General features: G+C 32.7%; 1 protein-coding gene across 1 annotated transcript in view; it reads left to right on the forward strand.

The window, feature by feature from the left end:
- The window catches only part of HOOK3 (hook microtubule tethering protein 3), a 94,875-nt gene that overhangs the window by 18,416 nt on the left and 58,068 nt on the right, over positions 1 to 18,391 (forward strand). The window contains exons 3-5 of the mRNA XM_051973572.1: positions 7,454 to 7,526; positions 13,455 to 13,505; positions 13,824 to 13,956. Of these exons, the coding sequence (XP_051829532.1) occupies positions 7,454 to 7,526; positions 13,455 to 13,505; positions 13,824 to 13,956 (257 nt within the window). The remainder of the gene's footprint in view (positions 1 to 7,453; positions 7,527 to 13,454; positions 13,506 to 13,823; positions 13,957 to 18,391) is intronic.

Raw genomic sequence — 18,391 nt, forward strand, 5'->3', positions numbered from 1 at the left:
TAGTGGACCACTTGGCCTTAGAACCTTCAGATCTTGCCATTTTATCTGCCAATATACCATAAGGATATCCTGAGCCTTTCTAACATGTTCATTTGCTCCCTTAGAACTACCAGATCTTTCCAGGTGCCCTGCAGCTGACTCGTGTTATCTCTCTGAATTAGAATGGTAGGGAACTTGAGCATTGATCAAGTAGAGTTGCAGATAGGCTATGTCATTTGATCATATCAATTTGTCAGCTTGAGCAGCAGTTAAAGTGGTTTGTGTTTCATCTTACCAAGGTCTTCATGTTTTTGAGTGTGGAATAAAACATCTGATTTGCCTTCATAACCAAAATGATTTGATAGTTCATAGAGCAGTGAAGAATAAATGAATTACTCTAAGGGGGAGAAAGTGCTGGCCAAGTTTGGCAATTTACTGGGGCTGGGCTGGGAGGGAACAGAATTTCACAATTAAAAAAAAATTCTTTCTTTTATTTTAGATACCAGAGTTGAATTCTTTACCAAGGTTAAGTGAGCAGCTTCTGTTTATAACATTTTGCTATAAATAAGGGTGGTGTTTTTTTTCCCTTTTTATTCATTTAGTGCTTCTCATTTTGTGCCTTTGCTATAAATTTAAAAAAATCAGTCTGTGAGAGGAAGACCCTCAAAATAGAAATGACTGCTATTTATATACACCTTGAGCTAATCTGAGCCCCAACCATTATCCAGTGTGATTTGGATTTAAGGCATGGTCCTAGCCCATAAACTCCAAGATACCTTGCAACATTTCAGCGATCAAATTTACATTTCTTGGTTCAAGCCCCTTCTCAGATAACTTCCTCCACTTATTTTCTCTTCCACTCTAGTCTTGGATTGACCAACAAGTCAAGTTTCTAAGGCCAACACTTCAGTATGCTATACTTTTGCGTCCATTTATAAATGCTTATTTCCTTTACTCTTTCATTCTCTAATATCTCCTATCTTCACCAGTAAATTGCCTGTACTGTCCACACCACTGGTCTCTTACCTTTAGTTTCTCCCTATCAGTTGACTTCTTCCCTGCGATCTACAAACATTCACCATCCTGAAAAAGAAAAAATAAAATAACACCTCTTTTTATCCTTCCTTCTAGCTGACTTTTTGTATCTCTTCTCTCCTTTGTGACAAAACTTCTTAATAAAATTATCTACACATTGTTTTTTGCTTTTTCTCTTCTTACTCTCCTCTAAATTCTTTAGCATCTGGTTTCTGACTTCATCATTTAACTGAAATTATCCTATTCAAAGTTATCTTAATTACCAAATCTAATGACCATTTTTTGACACAATCACCTTTCCTGGATTACTCTCTCCTTTCTGTAATTTTATGTGATTGCTCTCTCTTAATTCTCCTGCCTGTCCCAAAATTCCTTCAAGCTCTCCTTTATTGATTTTTCATCCATGTCATAACCAAAAACCGGGGGCATTCCATATTCTGTTTTGGATCCTCTTCCCTTCTCTTCCCCCTCCTCCCCTCTCTCCCCCTCCTTGGTTCCCATGGGTTCAGTTATCTCTCTGCAAATGATTACCATGTCTACAATCTATACCTAGTCTTAGCTGAGCTATAGTCATACATCTCCAAATGTCTATTGGACATAATAATAATAGTTGTTATTCCACATATCAAGACATTAAAGCCAACATAGGTGAAGTAATATTTCCAGAACAAATAGTATCTGAGACCCAATGTGAACTCAGGGCTTCCTGACTCTAGGTCCTGGGCATCATTCATTGTGCTACTCAACTGCTTATTTTTGTCTCATAACAACTCAGAGTAGATAGGTATTATCCTTTTTTTACAGTTGAATAATTTGAGGCTTTCCTTGGAGAGGTTTTAAATGATCTCCCTAAGGTCACACAGCTGGTAAGTAGACAACCTAACCTCTAACCTAAGTTTTTTCCAAATCTAGTTGTCCCTTCATTGTACCATTGATCTTAAGCTCTACCTTTAGTTTCTCAATATGGTGTAATCAAGAGTAAATATGATTGGATATTTCACATATAGATTATAGAAATAGCATCTGATTTTCTATATTATTCCATTTGTAGTCTAATTTTAATAAATTAGAAATTAATTGCAAGGTGATCTAAAATAGCCATCAGAAATTCAGATAATATATAAAATGCCTTCAAATATTAATGTACTATATCAATGCTAGTTTTTCTTTATTTTGTATAAATTGTGTGTGAGTTTTTTCCTCCAGAACTTTGAGAAACATATGTTCAGCTGTGTTCTTGGTGGTTGTGTGTGTTTTTGTTTTTGTTTGGCGGGGGGTTGTTTTTTGTATTTTAGTTATGTCCTAAAATTTATATACCTTGAATTTATGATTGTTTTCTTATTTAAACAGGATGAGAAACTGTAGTTGAAGTTACATTCAAATAAGTATGCTAGGCAGGAAGCTATTATACGTATTTTATAATATGTCTTGCCCAGGGTCATAAAGCTAGTTAAGGATCTAAAGCAGGATTTAAACAAGCATGTCCTGATTTTGTCCAGTGTCTGGAAATGTATATCACATTGTTTCTTCTGAGAGGAGAATGGTGCAATGGAGGGAGGGCTAGATTTGGAGGAAGTGGAAATGGTTTTGAATCTAGACTCTTCATGACTTAGGGAACATTACTTAATGTCTCTGAATCTCAGCCTCTCTTCTTAAGTGAAGAGATTGAACCAGAATTGAACCTCTTACAGCTCTAAATCTATTATCTTATAGTAAATGAAAAATCTGGTCATAAGAATATTGTGATTAGATAACTTGAAGCAGATTTTACAAAAACAACTTTTATGGATTATTTATATCAATTGGAAATAACATCAACTGGGACTTCTGCATAATACAGTTGCAACCCAGATGTTATCACAGTTGCAAAATGCTTCATCCTCAAAGGAATATTCAAATTATATTTAATACTTGATTTGTTTAGTGCTTTTCAAATTACTTTCATATGTGTTTTTTATTTCATCTTCATAAAAATTTATCATAGGTAAAATATACATTATTATGTTCATTTTATTCATGAAGTAGGTGCTATAGAGGGTGAGAGTAAGTTTATCAAAGACCATGTAGCTGGAATATGATTTAATGCTGGATTTAAGGATTTTTCTGATTTCCAGTTCTGTCATTTCCATTTCATTATTTTGTCTTTGTATACTATATTTTATATAACTTTCTTTAAAAACAAATCATAATCTGAATGTTATGATAAACTTAAGTCAGGATAGGCCACTGTTGGGTTTGGTTTTGTTCCTGTTTTTTATTTCAAAGATTTTTTTTTTTTAATCCTACTGTCTGGAAAAACAGGATATACAACATAGAATCATGCTCTGGTAATGAACTTCTCTGTACATGTTGTATACATAGAACCCAGGATTTGAATAACAGTTCAGCATTTAAATTAGGAATCAGGACTTTGAGTGATCTATGGGAGACTGCAGTTAGTAGTATCTCTAAATTATTCCAAGTTGTGCACTACGATGCATTGTGTATTGAAATCAATGTTCTGCCTAAAAGTTAAAATAGCTGTTATCTGTGGTAAGAAAAAACCGCTAATTTTTAAAACAAGATGTATCTTTGTGGATGTAAAATTTTCTTGGAAAGTCTACACAAGCATCTTTTTGTTTCTCTTCTAAATACTACTTCTTTTTACTGTTTCTAGAATAACTTTAAATGGAAAGATTTTCTTAAGCACTGGTATAGGTTCACACCAACAACATTCTGAACATAGAAACCTGTTAATTAGTTATTGTACAACTAGAAGTAGGGCCCAAAATATGAAGAGAATCAAATAATATCTAAGTTCTGTCATAGTAGTACTTGTTCTTTTGTATGAAAATGTTCTGAAAATGTAGAAAATATTTTAAAAATATTTCCAGTTAACTGTGAGTTGTGTCATTTCTTGATGGCAAAGGAGTTTCTGCATAGGCTTACTAGGGATAAAATGAGCTAATCAAGATAGACTATTGAGTTGGATGGGATTTTTTTGGATTTAAGAGAAAAGGCAATGTTAAATTATTCTCAAATATTTAAGTATCTTGTGATTGTTACACAGGTATTTTACACCTGAAAATGCCAATAATTGAAGCAAAATGATCAGTTTCAATTAACGTGGTAATTTCCTAGGACTAGACTTTTTTGCCAGGTGATCATTGGCTACATATAGCACTTTGTAATTACACTTTAAATGTCTATTCCTTAATAATATTCCAGAAAGATTTAAAATAATCCACGTTTCTTAATGTAACTTCCAGTTTAGAAGATAGGTTTTATTAAGAAAAAGATTTGTCCCCAGTATGTAGCACATATTAAAGGAAAATCTCATAGTAATTTTGGGCATAGTAGTCTATTTTAATAATATTGTTACTGAAAACAAGTCACCAGAAAATAAAAGTGAATTATTTCCAGTTGAGTATTACAAATTCTGATGTATTATTGCTGGTTCTCTTAGTATATGTTGTTCTTAGTTTAGAATTGGGGCTTTTTAAAAGTATCTTATAACCAATATGGTGTTGGTGTCTGATAACTCGTAGTTCTTCAGTAAAGAAATTGATTTAAAAAATATTTTTATCTTTTTTTCCCCTACAATAATTGTTTGCATACCTTTTATAAATCCAGTAAATGTTTATTAGGGACCTAATTTATACAAGGCATTGTGTTTAAACCAGGCATACAAAAGCAAAACAGAAAAGGTTCTCAAAGTAACTTGTGTATTCCCAGTACAATCCCTTTTCCACTCAATTTCTTTTTTATATGGTTCCATCAAAGTCAACTTATATCCATACTCTCTCTCTATGTATCTCCTTCTAACTACCTTAAGAATGATACAGTATTCAAGAGTTATAAGTATAATCTAGGGATATAAACAGTTTAATCTTAAAATAACTTTTTAAACATTTCTTGTTAAACTTTATTTCTCTCGAGTCTTGCATTTGAAGATCAAATTTTCTGCTTTTCATTAGAAATGATTGAAAGTCCCCTGTTTCTTTAAATGTCCATCTTTTCCCCTAAAAGATTATGCTCAGTTTTGCTGGATAGTTGATTCTTGACTGTAATCTAAGCTCTTTTGCTTTTTGGAATATGATCCTTAAATGTGAACCCTGTTACTAAAGTAATCCTGACTATTGCTTCTTGATCTTGGAGTTTTCATTTGGGGATCTCTTTTCAGAAGCTGAACAGTAGATTTTTTCAATAACTGTTTTGCTCTGTGATTCTAAGGTATCAGACAGTTTTCCTTCATGGTTTCTTGAAAAATGTTATTCAGGTCTTTTTTGGGGTCATGGCTTTCAGGTAGTTCAATAATTCTTAAATTATTTCTCCTGCATCTGTTTTCTGGATCAATTGTTTTTCCAATGAGGTATTTCACATTTTCTTCTATTTTTTCAGTTCCAATTTTTAATGAATTTTTTCCAGTTAGCTTTTTATCTTTTTTTCTATTTTACTATTTGCTATTCTCCTTTTAAAGAGATTGATTTTTGTGCTTCCTTTTCTAAACTGTTTTCTTTTCCCCCCATAATTCTCTTGCATAGCTTTCATTTCCTATTTTTCTTTTAATTCTCTTAATTTAGTATTTTAAATCTTTTTTTGAGTTCTTTCAAAACAAACCTTTTGAGCTTAGTTTGTTTTCTGATCTTTCCTGTTGTCATAGTCGCTTTCTTTGGTTAGGAGTCATTTTTGTTTTTTATCTAAGTCCTGTTCTTAGGACTCTGTTCCAGATATCTTTTGCTGCAAAATCACTCATCACTGACTTTCTTCTTTGGAGTTAGAGGTGCTAGTTGACTGGATTGGCTTAATTCAGTCTGTTGTGCCACAATTCTGGGGTTTGCAATTTGCCCTCTGTGCTGAGGCTGGAAGTTTCACAGCTGGCCTACTGAGCCAGGACCAAGGCGTCTCAGATGCTGATCTATTTTGTAGCTAAGAGACACAGCACTATGCCTGTGCTGGGTCTAAACTTTTATCCAACTGAAACAGACTATTTCTGAAATCCCTCTTAACTTAAGCTAGAAAATTGCCATATTCTGTCTTTTTTGTAGGTTCTGTCGTTCTAGAATCCCTTTAGAAGCTTTTTTAGCATTGTTTCTGAGGACAAAGGAGAGATCAGACTTCTCTCTGCCAATTTGAGCCCTAGCATTATTTCCTTTTGGATATCCTTATCCTTTTCCATATCTGCAATATTAATTTGTTAGCTTGTCTATTTATGCACTGAATAATAATAATAATTTGTAATTTCTATAGCAGTTTACCATATAAAGCACTTGACATATGCCATTTCATTAATTAACTTCTCTGTTAATTAGAACGATAGATAGATAGATAGATAGATATGGACTGGTTGATTTCCTTGGTTTCACTGAACCTTCAGTGTATTGCATTGTGATTTGTAATTCTAAATAAGTATTCTAGAATTCTAGATTCTAATAGAATTCTAGAATTTATAGTAGAATTTAGAATTCTAATTCTAAATAAGATGACATGATCCCCATTTTATACATGTAAGCATAGGCTTAAAAAGGTTAAGTGTCTTATCCATATATAGGTAGTAAGGCCTATAGCAAGGAATAGAACAAAATTTTTAACTTAAAAGTCAAGACTTTTACATTTATATGTGTCTTAGTGATCTTGATTCTAATAATGAGATACCTAAAACTTTTTTTTTTTAATTGTAACTTTTTATTGACAGAACATATGCCTGGGTAATTTTTTTTTACAACATTATCCCTTGCACTCACTTCTGTTCCGACTTTTCCCTTCCCTCCTTCCACCTTCTCCCCTAGATGGCAAGCAGTCTTATACATAAAACTTTCAATATGAATATAATTTTTATTGAGAAAGATTGCTGTACATTACTCTGTACAGAAAAATATATGAATTGACCAAAGCACAGTTGAAGCTATAGTATATGTGAGGATTTTTGCATACATGTTTAATAGACTTTAGGTGTTTGCTAAAATTGAATTTTAAAAGTATAAAATAATGACATTATTGATGTCTGAATTATTATAAAATGACATTGTTTGAGGTATCGAGACTAATTTAATTTGTTTAATTTTCCCCCCTCTCCCTTATTTGTAATGTTTTCTTATTAAAAAAGAACATTTTAATTGCTTTTAAATATATTTAAACATTATTGTGCTATGTGTATCCTATCACATTCCAGTTTAGTGTACTTCTTTTTATAAGAACTGATTTTGTTTATTTAAAAATGTTACTCTGCCACTGTTTACCTCTTATTTTGGTTGCTTTGATAAAATTCATCATATAAACTCTTAACACTTCAAGTTGATTTTTTGAAAAATACTGTATGTAGGCTCATGTATATGTTTACTTAATTGACTTTTTTAATAAAACATTTTTATGTTGAGTTGCTACAGTGCTGTAGAGATTCAATTTTCCTATTTACTTTGAGCTTTAAATATTTTCTGTTAATCCAATTTTTTATTTGCAGAGATCCTGTATATTTTGATGAAAATTGGCTAAATAGAATCAAAACTGAAGTGGGAGACAACTGGAGATTAAAGGTATTTTTCTATTTTTCCATCTATAAATGTATTAACTATTTTTCTCTCTGATACTTAGCTCACAGAACAATACATTAAAATAACTATTTGGTATTATAAAGGAGGAGTATGGTATTGTAAAAAAGAGCCCTTTACCAGATTTGGAATCTGAGTTCTAATTCCCACATTGGCACTTATTCTAAAAAGGTACTATACCTTGGTACGTGACTGACATTAGCAGGGCCTGAGTTTCAGAACTTTATGTTCATATATAAAAAGAAGAGAGCAGTGACTCTTTATATTTTTACTTTGGACTTTGCTTCTACTTATGATAACTTAGTGTGTTTGTTTTGAAGATGTCACTAAACCATAATACTATTAAGGCATTACTTTTAACTGCTCATATATATCAAGATGATTTTTGAAAAATAACATGGGTTTTTCCTCCCCTAAACATTCCTTACATTTTAGGATTTCTCTGGTTAACTTAATTGGCTTGATGCTAATATAGCTATAATCCTGGATTGTATCCCCATGTCAACTCTATATTATTTAGCCACAGACTATTCTTCCAACATTAACCACTTGTTTTATAAATACATCCTTCTCTCACAAGAATTAACCTTGAGCATTAGTTTTAAATCGTGACATAGAAAGGCACAGGATTTTCACAGAAATTTACCCCAAAATTGTAAAAAGGGACCACATAGAATGATGATTAAAAAAAAATGCAGAAGGAAAATTAGAAGCAAACTTTATTATAGAGTCCAGAACTGCACAGAAAAATGGCCAGAATACAGAAACTGATAGTGGAATCAGAACAGGAAAGGTAATTAAAGTAAACATTGTATTGGAGCCCAGGAGAGAGGTTTTTACCATGTAAAGAAGCCTAAACTCTTAATACCTGAGCCAGAAGTGAGCAGAGTTGGAGAGAAAAAGGAACCTAAGGAGAATTCTTAAAAGTAGACTTGAGGCCAGTTGGTATTCTGAGCAAGGTATAACAGGCCAGTACTAGATCCTAGACTGGTGTGCTGGAATAGAAGTAATAGACAGAACGAGCTCCAATAGATAACTGAAGCAAGAAAGTGGCTCTGCCATACACTCTTCAGAGCACAGGATCTATGCTAGGAGATAGGGCCACCTCACTACCTGTATGCCAGCAGAAATCTGTAAAAGGCTTCAAACGGGATTTCCAGCAACTTGTTGAATCCTGTTAAGTAAGGGAGATCTGAGCCTCAAACTACACTGGTGTACCCAGAAACCTGAGACCCAAACCAGCCATTGAAGAAGATGGTGAGCTTAATAGTAGCCACCATCCCATCCATGTGGGCGTTACAGTAGCAAATAAACACCAGAGACATCCAAGACTACAAAGAGTGACTAGTCCAAACATAGAATCTCAGTCCTAGAATTGAAGTTGAAAATATCTGAAAACAAAAGACACTAAACAGTGAAAAAATATAGGCATACCTCCTTTTGAATGGTTCTAGTTTATCCCCATTACATATGATGCTTACTGACGGTTTTAAATAGATGCTCCTGACTATTTTAAGAAAAAGGTCCATTTATTCCTATACTCTCAAGTGTTTTTAATAGGAATGGATGTTGGATTTTTTCAAATGCTTTTTCTGCATCTATTGAGATGTTATTTGGTTATTGATATAGTCACTTATGCTAATAGTTTCCTAATATTGAAGCAGCTCTGCATTCCTGGTATAAATCCTACTTGGTCATGCATACCTCCTTTTATTATAGTTTGCAGATATTATATTTTTTACAAATTGTAGATTTGTGGCAAGTCAAGTCTTTCAACACTATTTTTTCAATGTGTTCACATTACAACTCTTTGTCACTTATGGGTAATTCTCACGATATTTCAAAGTTTTTAATTATTATATCTGTTATGGTGATCTGTGATTGGTGATCTTTTATGACACTATTATAATTGTTTTGGGGCCCATGAACCATCGCCGTGTAAGACAATAAATAGGTGTGTTCTGACTGCTTCACCAACCAGCTGATCCTGTTTCTGCGTCTCCTTGGGTCTTTCTGTTCTTTGAGATATAATAATTTTGAAATTAGGCCAATTACAATCTACAATGGTCTCTGAGTGTTCAAGTAAAAGGACAAGTCAATCCATGAAGCATTTTGTCTTATTTGAAAAATTGCTACAGCCACTTCAACCATTAGCAGTCTTCAGTCCAGCTGCCATCAGCAAAAAGGTTGTAACTTGCTGAAAGTTTGAGGTGATGGTTAGCATTTTTAAGCTTTGGTATTATTTTTAAATTATGTAGTATGATGTTTTAGATATAATATTGCTGTGTACTTAATAGACTATCATATAATGTAAACACTTTTTATATGTACTGGGAAACCAGAAAATTTGTGTAACTTGGCTTTATTGTGGTGGTCTAGGACTGAACCTTCAGTATCTCAAAGGTAGTATATGTTGTGAGATAAGAAAAATTCAAGCAATAAACCCAGAAGAATAATCTAATAACATCTACAAATTCTCTGAGGAAAACAAAGTGGCTTGGTTATAGGGACTAGCAGAATAGCTGAAAGAAATAAAGCACTGAGATAAAAAGCAAAATAAGATTTAGGAATTAAAAAAAAAAAAAGAATCATTTAGAAAAGAAGAGAGACGGTATTACCCACTGTAATCCTTGAAAAATAAGATGGAGAAAACTCGTACACTTTGTAAAAGTAGTATTGTGTCACCTTGCTGCATGGGACTGGGTATAGTATTGTTGTTTGAGTTTTAGAAAAGGAATATCTTAGGAAATAAGAGGAGGAAGGAGTTTATTTTGCCTAAGTGGTGTGCTCAAAAAAGCACTTGAACCTGGGGATAAGGGTTCAAGTAGCAACCATCATATAATATGCCTCTTGGATAAATGGAAGGCTGAATACATACAAAGAGAGTTCAGCTGGGAAATAGGTATGAATAGAGGGGGAAAAAAGGTGAGCAAAGGAGAGTAGAATTGGAATGAACAGTTCCAGGTCAAAGAAATATAAACTTGGAAATTGGTTGTAAAGGAGGGAATTGTGATAAAAGTTTGAAAAGTAGAGATTGGAAACTCTGCTTAATGCAGAATGGTAGGGCAGAGGAATAAGAACATTTCAGTTATATATAGTTACAAAGCATAACAGTAAGTACAGTAAACATGAACAGGATGAACTGAAAGTAGCTGAATGAATCAGGAAACACAATCTAACAATATGATGTTCACAAGAAATACTTAAAACATAAGATTCATAGAAGCAAAGTGATTGGCTAAAGCAGAATTTATTTTACTTAACAAGAATTCAAGAAAGCAGGGATAGTTATGTTGTCAGGTAGTGCATCTGTAAAACTGTACGTGATTAAAACTGTTAGCTATTATAAATACTCACATTAACCTCAGTGATCCTATGAAAGATAACGTTGTCTGAATCTAGATATGAATATTGTTGTGATACAAGAAATGATGAGCTGGTTGATCTAGAAAAACCTGAAAGACTTGGAGTTGTGATGGAAGATGCTATCTATTTTCAAAGAAACAGATAATAGAAAGAAATAAGCATAGTACGGTCTAACACACGCACATGTGTGTATTTTTTTTTTTCTTTTTAAACAAATCTATTTTATATATAATCCTCTTATGGTCTGGTGTATACTTGGCAATTTTTTTCCTTTCTCATTTTGTATTTTTTTAAATATTTTTTATTTAAAAGATATATGCATAGGTAATTTTTCAGCATTGACAATTGCAAAACCTTTTGTTCCAACTTTTCCCCTCTTTCTCCCCACCCCTTCCCCCAGATGGCAGGTTGACCAGTACATGTTAAATATGTTAAAGTCTCATTTTGTATTTTAAGTGTAAAATAAAAAAATTTTTAAATAGTGCTAAATAGAAAAGCTACATCATGCTTACAGATAAAATACTACATATATGTGTAGGTATATATATATATTTACATACAGATATAATGAATGTCATAGCAGCTTGTCTTTTTTTTTTTTTTTTTTTAAATAATAGCTTTTTATTTTCAAAATAACGGCAAAGACTGGTTTTCAACATTCACTTTTGCAAAAAGTATGTTCCAAATTTTTTTCCTTCATCCCCACCCACAAACAGGAAGTTAGCCAATATATCTTAAACATGTACAATTCTTTTATACGTATTTCCACATTTATCATGCTGCATAAGAAAAATCAGATCAAAAAGAAAAAAAAACAAATTAAAAATTGAAAATACTATTTTGCAATCCACATTCAGTTCTCCTAGTCCACTTTCTGGATGCAGTTGGCTTTCTCCATTATAAGTCCACTGGAACATAACAGTGAGTCAACATGCCAAAACTTTGGGAATATGGCTAAAATGTTACATATGGGATAACTTTTTATCTTCAAATATTTTAATTAGCAAACTACTTCACTGACCAAGAATAAATCCAGAAGACTTATGATGACTTGTGTTTCTTGGAAACCTCTTGGAGAAGTGATTGGAGTATTGATACAAATACATACATTTTCATACTTTTTTTTTAATAATTATAACTTTTTATTAACAGAACCCATACCTGGGTAATTTTTTACATTATCCCTTGCACTCATTTCTGTTCTGACTTTTCCCCTCCCTCCCTCCACCCCGTCCCCCAGATGGCAAGCAGTCCTATACAGTACATTTTTATACTTGACCAAATGACCATGACATTGTTATGATAGTTACTGATTTAGTACAAAAGAAGCTTTTTATTACAAGGGAAGATAGTTTGTTGTGTTATTTTCTTTCTTTCTTTTTTTTTATTAAAGCTTTTTATTTACAAAACATGCATGGGTAATTTTTTAACATTGACCCTTGCAAAACCTTCTGTTCCAAATTTTCCTCTCCTTCCCCCCACCCCTTCCCTGAGATAGCAGGTAGTCCGCTACATGTTAAATATGTTAAAATATATGTCAAATCAAATATATGTATACATAGTTGTACAGTTAATCAGATCAAGAAGGAAAAAAAACCTGAGAAAGAAAACAAAATGCAAGCAAACAACAAAAATAGTGAAAATGCTGTGTTGTGGTCCACACTCCCACAGTCCTCTCTCTGGGTGTAGATGGCTCTTTTCATCACTAAACAATTGGAACCGGTTTGAATCATCTCATTGTTGAGGAGAGCCACATCCATCAGAATTGATCATCATATAGTCTTCTTGTTGCCATGTATGATGATCTCCTGGTTTTGCTCATTTCACTTAGCATCCATTCATGTAAGTCTCTCCAGGCCTCTCTGAAATCATCCTGTGGGTTGTTTCTTACAGAACAATAATATTCCATAACATTCATATACCATAATTTATTCAACTATTCTCCAGTTGATGGGCATCTATTCAGTTTTCAGTTCTTGCCGCTGCAACAAAAAGGACTGCCATAAACATTTTTGAATATGTGGGTAAGGGAAGATATTTTGGAAGGAGAGCAAGAAGTGAGAGATGATGATGTAAAAAAAGAAAAGAATGTCAATGAAACTTTTCAAAAATACAGAAAAGAGAGCAGAAGGAAGACATATACAAACAGGTTAATGTTCATACTGCCTTAGTTAAATGCAGTTTATGTTAGAATTACAATATGATTAATAAATTTATAGTTTTATGTGTAATCTTTTTTCAGGACTTTGGATATGGAAATGTTTTTGAATAATAATTAATATTCATCTTTATGCTCTCTTTTCTACTGTTTTTTACTATACTGTGCTAGAGCTTAGCCTTCAATTGTTAGCTCTTGAGATTTGTTCTTTTCCTACAACAGTATCAACACACAAAGAAAATATGCTCTTTGATACCATGAAAGTAACAACCCTCAAACATGGTGGCAAGATTTTAAAATCATTTTAAAAATAGCACTTTATCTGACTAAAATAATTATTGACAAGTGTCTTGAAATAATTCAGCTATCTTTTCTCTTTTTTTGAATAGATAAGCAATTTGAAGAAAATTTTAAAAGGAATTCTGGATTACAACCATGAGGTAAGAGGCTTGAGGAATTTGTTTTAAATTTACCAACATAACTGTTGGACATGTTAAGTTTGAAAGAGATGGAAAAAATTAGGAAATAAGGAATCCTTAAAGCAGTCTACACATTACAGCAAATGTTTACTATGTACAGAGCACAATAACTAGATATAAGGACAGATAGGTGTGGGACAAGACAATTGGTTTGAATTATACAATCTACCCCTTACAACCAAGTCCAGATTCTGGTATCAGTATCTCATTTGAAAATTTTGTTTTGATCTCTCTATTTTAAATGGATTTATGCATGGGATTTTTCTCTCCTCTATTCAGATTTTAGGACAACAGATTAATGATTTTACTCTTCCTGATGTTAATCTCATTGGGGAACACTCGGATGCTGCAGAGCTTGGAAGGATGCTTCAACTCATTTTGGGATGTGCTGTGAACTGTGAACAGAAACAAGGTAAACATTTTGGAAGTTACAATGTGTGATCTTAATTAAGAAAAATAAGAGGAGGAAAAAAATAGGGCGGAATATCCAAGGCTTGAACCATTTGAACTACCCAGAGACCCTTTCCTGGTGCCTAGTGTAAAGGATTCCTGAGGGCCAATAATGAAATGATATGCTATCAGACAAAACAAAAAATGATGGCAAATTGTTAAGCACACACTACATTATCAGTTTTCTGTAGTACTTCTGGCAGGATGATCTCAAATACTGATTACATATTTCCTAGTTAATATAACAAACAGTTCCTTTTCCTAAAGTTATTCCTTGACATGTTTTATTTAAGTGATTAACAGCTTAATAAAATTAGGAGCAGTACAGTGAAGTTACAGAACAGCAAGTTTAATCATGGTACAGAAAGAAACTTCTTATCATGAGCTCTATCCAAAGTACAGTGAGGTTTCTTTGGGATATAGCAAATTTTCTCCTCTTAAAGAGCTTCCAACCAAGGTGAGCATGTTGTTGAGGGAATTCTTTCTCAAATATGAATTGTACTATGTGGCTACTTTAGACTTTTCCAACTTAGAAGTATTGTGATTATTTGAAAAGCTTTATGAATCTTGTCAGAATTTGATCAAATTTTACTAATAATAGTTTGCTTTTGCCTTTTCTTTTTTGGTATATGAAGAGTACAAATCTGAATTTCTAGTGCATTTCACTTTAGTGAATTAGGGTAAAGTTCATTTTTTGTTCATATAGTCCATCTGAAAGTTTGAAACAAATTGCCATAAGGCAAACCACCATTTAGGTTTTCATCTCTCCCTACAAAAACTACTCCTAACATCTATACTCAGAATAGAAAGAAAGATTGCCACGGTAGGAATTGGCATGCCATCTATGATTGCATAACTAAAAACTTGCATATAGACATGAATAAGTGTACATATAATGAGATGGGAAAAGCATTTTAACAGCCTCATTGTATGAACTCTGAAGTGGGAAGGGCTTAAAATCTTTCATTTGTTGAATGGAAGCTTAAAGATGAAGGTTTTATAATACATTTTTTTAATTTGTTAACTAATCTAAATTATATTTGAGACAGAAAAAATTCCATAAAATAAAAATGATAATTTATTTCTAAGGCTAAGTTATAGCTATTGTATAGCTTTGTTTTAGATAGTTTTACATTTTTAATTAAAAAAAAAAACAATTTTATTTTTCTCTCTATTTTGTTACTGTCTTACACACATCCTTCTTTCTACTAAAAAAAAGAAAGATAAAACTCTAGTAATAAATATGCATAGTTAAGCAGAATTAGTTTCATATTTCCGTATCCCCCAAAAATGTTTCATTGAGTCTATTGGGTTTTGTTTTTGTTTTTTTTCTGAGGCGATTGGGGTAAACTGACTTGCCTAAGGTCACACAGCTAGGAAGTGTTAAGTGTTCTGAGGTTAGATTTTTAACTCAGGTGGGCCTTACTTCAGGGCTGGTGCTCTATCCACTGCACCACCTAGCTGCCCTGAGTCCATCATTTTTGTTGGAAGGTAGGTAGCATACTTCATTATTGATTCTCTATAATTGTAGTTGGTGATATTGATCAAATAGATTGTTTTTTATAGATGCTGTATAAATTATTATTTCTAGAGGTCTATCAAAACATACTGTGATACAAAGCACATTTATTAAGCACCTATTATGTACACAGCATTTTGTCAGGCAGTAAGCAAGACATAACAAAGTCTTTAGGAGGATTATAGTCTAGTAAAAGATAAGACTAATATATATAGGGGATCCCATTAGTATTAAGGCACTGTTAAGCTTATTAAGGTATAAAACTGACCTAAGACTTTTGAGGGATCCTGTATAAGTGATGCAATGAAAAGTGGATTAAAAGATTATGAAATAAAGTTTTATGAAATCTGGGGCTACTACTAAAGTGTTAAATGGCCCCAAGAGGCTCAAAGAAAGCTTCTAGGAGATGATTTGTATTTTAATTGATGAATAGAGAAATTCATTCAACAGACAAAAAATAGAAAAGAGGGAGCATGAATATGTGTAAGTATCAGCTTAAGAAAAGTATGGAAGCAAGAACACACTGTATGAAATAGAGATACAGCTGTTTATCCAGTTTGGCGGGAATATAGGATAAAGAAAAGAAGTCATACATGTTGTTGCTGGAAAAAGTATTGTCATATTGTAAAGACCCTTGAGTACCATGCATATTAACTTGTATTTAATTATTTGTACTTTAATTAGTAGCCACTGAATTTTTTTAGCATAGTGATGTGATCAGATCTATGCATAAGGTGGTCTGACTTTAACATGAAGAAACAGATTATGTGAAGAAAATACTTAAAGATTCCTTTATAACCATTTAAATGGATAACAATGAGAACCTTAGTGTGGGGTGAAGGCACTAATAATGGAGAGGAAGGAAAGATCCAAAATTTGCTGTAGAAGATTAACAATGCTTGTTAAATATTTGGGTGGAAAAGGTGAAGAGAAGAAAGGAAATCAAGCCAAAGGTTAAGATCATGGTTAAAATGGAGAAAATGGTAGAAATCATTGTCAGAAGGAAGAACTGGTTTAGGGTATTTAAACATTTAACTCAATTTAATAAAACCAGTTGAGTTTAAGAGAGTGATCACATAGCCCGGTTATGATACCCTGGATGAGAGATGTGGATCTGGAGCTTAGGAAAAAAGGTCAGAACTGGGAATCATCACAGGAATGGTAATTTTGTATCATTAAAGTGAATGAGATTGCCAAGAAAGAGATTGCGGGAGGGCTAAGGAAATCCTGGAAGAAGATCGAAATTAAGAGTTTGGGAAAAGAATGAAAGTCACTTGGAAGAAAAAAACTAGTAGGAAAGTTGTACTTCTGAAACTAAGGCATTTAGGTATCAATATTTTTTTTTTAAGAGAAAGTAAGTATAAGGTTTTTTTAAAAGTCTGGAAAGAGAAGTTTAATTGTAGAGAATGAAAAATTTTGAAAGATAGTAGTCTAGCTGTACATTTTAGTATTATAAAAATTTCTTAGGCACCATCTCATATTTATTTTAGATGTCTACTTTATACTACTCTTTTTTTGTTTCAAAACTTTAAATAGCCTATTGCAAATTCTTCTTTGTTTTAACAAATATTTATTAAGGAACTACCATGTACACAGTACTGAGCACGATATTAAAGATACAAAGTATGACAAAAATTGTCTTCTCCAGGATCTTAGAATCCAATGGGGGAGAAAACCCTAATCAGAAACAAATAATACAGAATGGAGTAAAAAGTGAAAAAATGATATAAGCAATTTGATGATGCAGAGAGCTGTTTTGTTTGGGAAAGTCAAGAATAGTTTTAAAGAAAAAATGTCATTTGAGTTAGGCCTTGAGTAAGGAAGAGGGAGAGAGAGGTTATTTGAGGAATTGAAATTGACAAATAAATATATATATATATAAAATGTTTTAGTCAGGAGCATTTTGTTTTTGTCATTACATTTCCATAGTTCCTTCTGGTATGATGCTTAAATGTTTTGTATTTAAGTATGAGTAGTAAGAATGGGATGAAAAATAAACTCTGTATCTTAAAGAGATCCTAAAAAAGGGAAAAGGACTTACATTTGCAAAAATGATTATAGCTGCTCTTTTTGTAGTGGCAAGAAATTGGAAACTGAGTGGATGTCCATCAGTTGGGGAATAGTTGAATAAGTTATGGTATATGAATGTAATGCAATATTATTGTTCTATAAGAAATGATGAGCAGGCTGATTGCAGAAAAGCCTGGAAAGACTTACATGAACTGATGGTGAGTGAAATGAGCAGAACCAAAAGAATATTGTACACAGTAACAACAAGATTATGTGATGATCAACAGTGTGGGTCTTCTCAGCACTGAAGTAATCAAAGACAATTCCAATAGATTTGGGGTGGAAAATGCCATATACATCTTGAGAGAGAACATTGGAAACTGAATGTAGATCAAAGCATAGTATTTTCACATTTTTGGTTTGTTTTTTCTTTCTTGTGTGTTTTCCCCTTTTGGTCAGATTTTTCTTACACAATACAAGAATTGTACATGTTATGACCTACATCAGCTTGCTTGCTCTCTTGGGGTAGGAAGACAGGAAGGAGAAAAAACTTGAAATGCAAAATCTTACAAAAATGAATGTTGAATATTTAACATATATAGGACTGCTTGCCATCTTGGGGGGGGGGGAGGAGGGAGGGAGGGGAAAAAACGAAACATAAGTGATTGCAAGGGATAATGCTGTGTAAAAATTATCCTGGCATGGATTCTGTCAATACAAAGTTATTATTAAATAAAATTAAATTTAAAAAAAAATAAACTATATATGTGGACTGTGGCACTTATATACATTGTAAGACAAACAAGATTCTGAACATTTTAATGAAATAAACAATATAAACTAATGTATTTTATTTATTAGTGATAAA

This window comes from Antechinus flavipes, chromosome 2 (genome assembly GCF_016432865.1).
Source record: "Antechinus flavipes isolate AdamAnt ecotype Samford, QLD, Australia chromosome 2, AdamAnt_v2, whole genome shotgun sequence".
NCBI classification, from domain to species: Eukaryota; Metazoa; Chordata; class Mammalia; order Dasyuromorphia; family Dasyuridae; genus Antechinus; species Antechinus flavipes.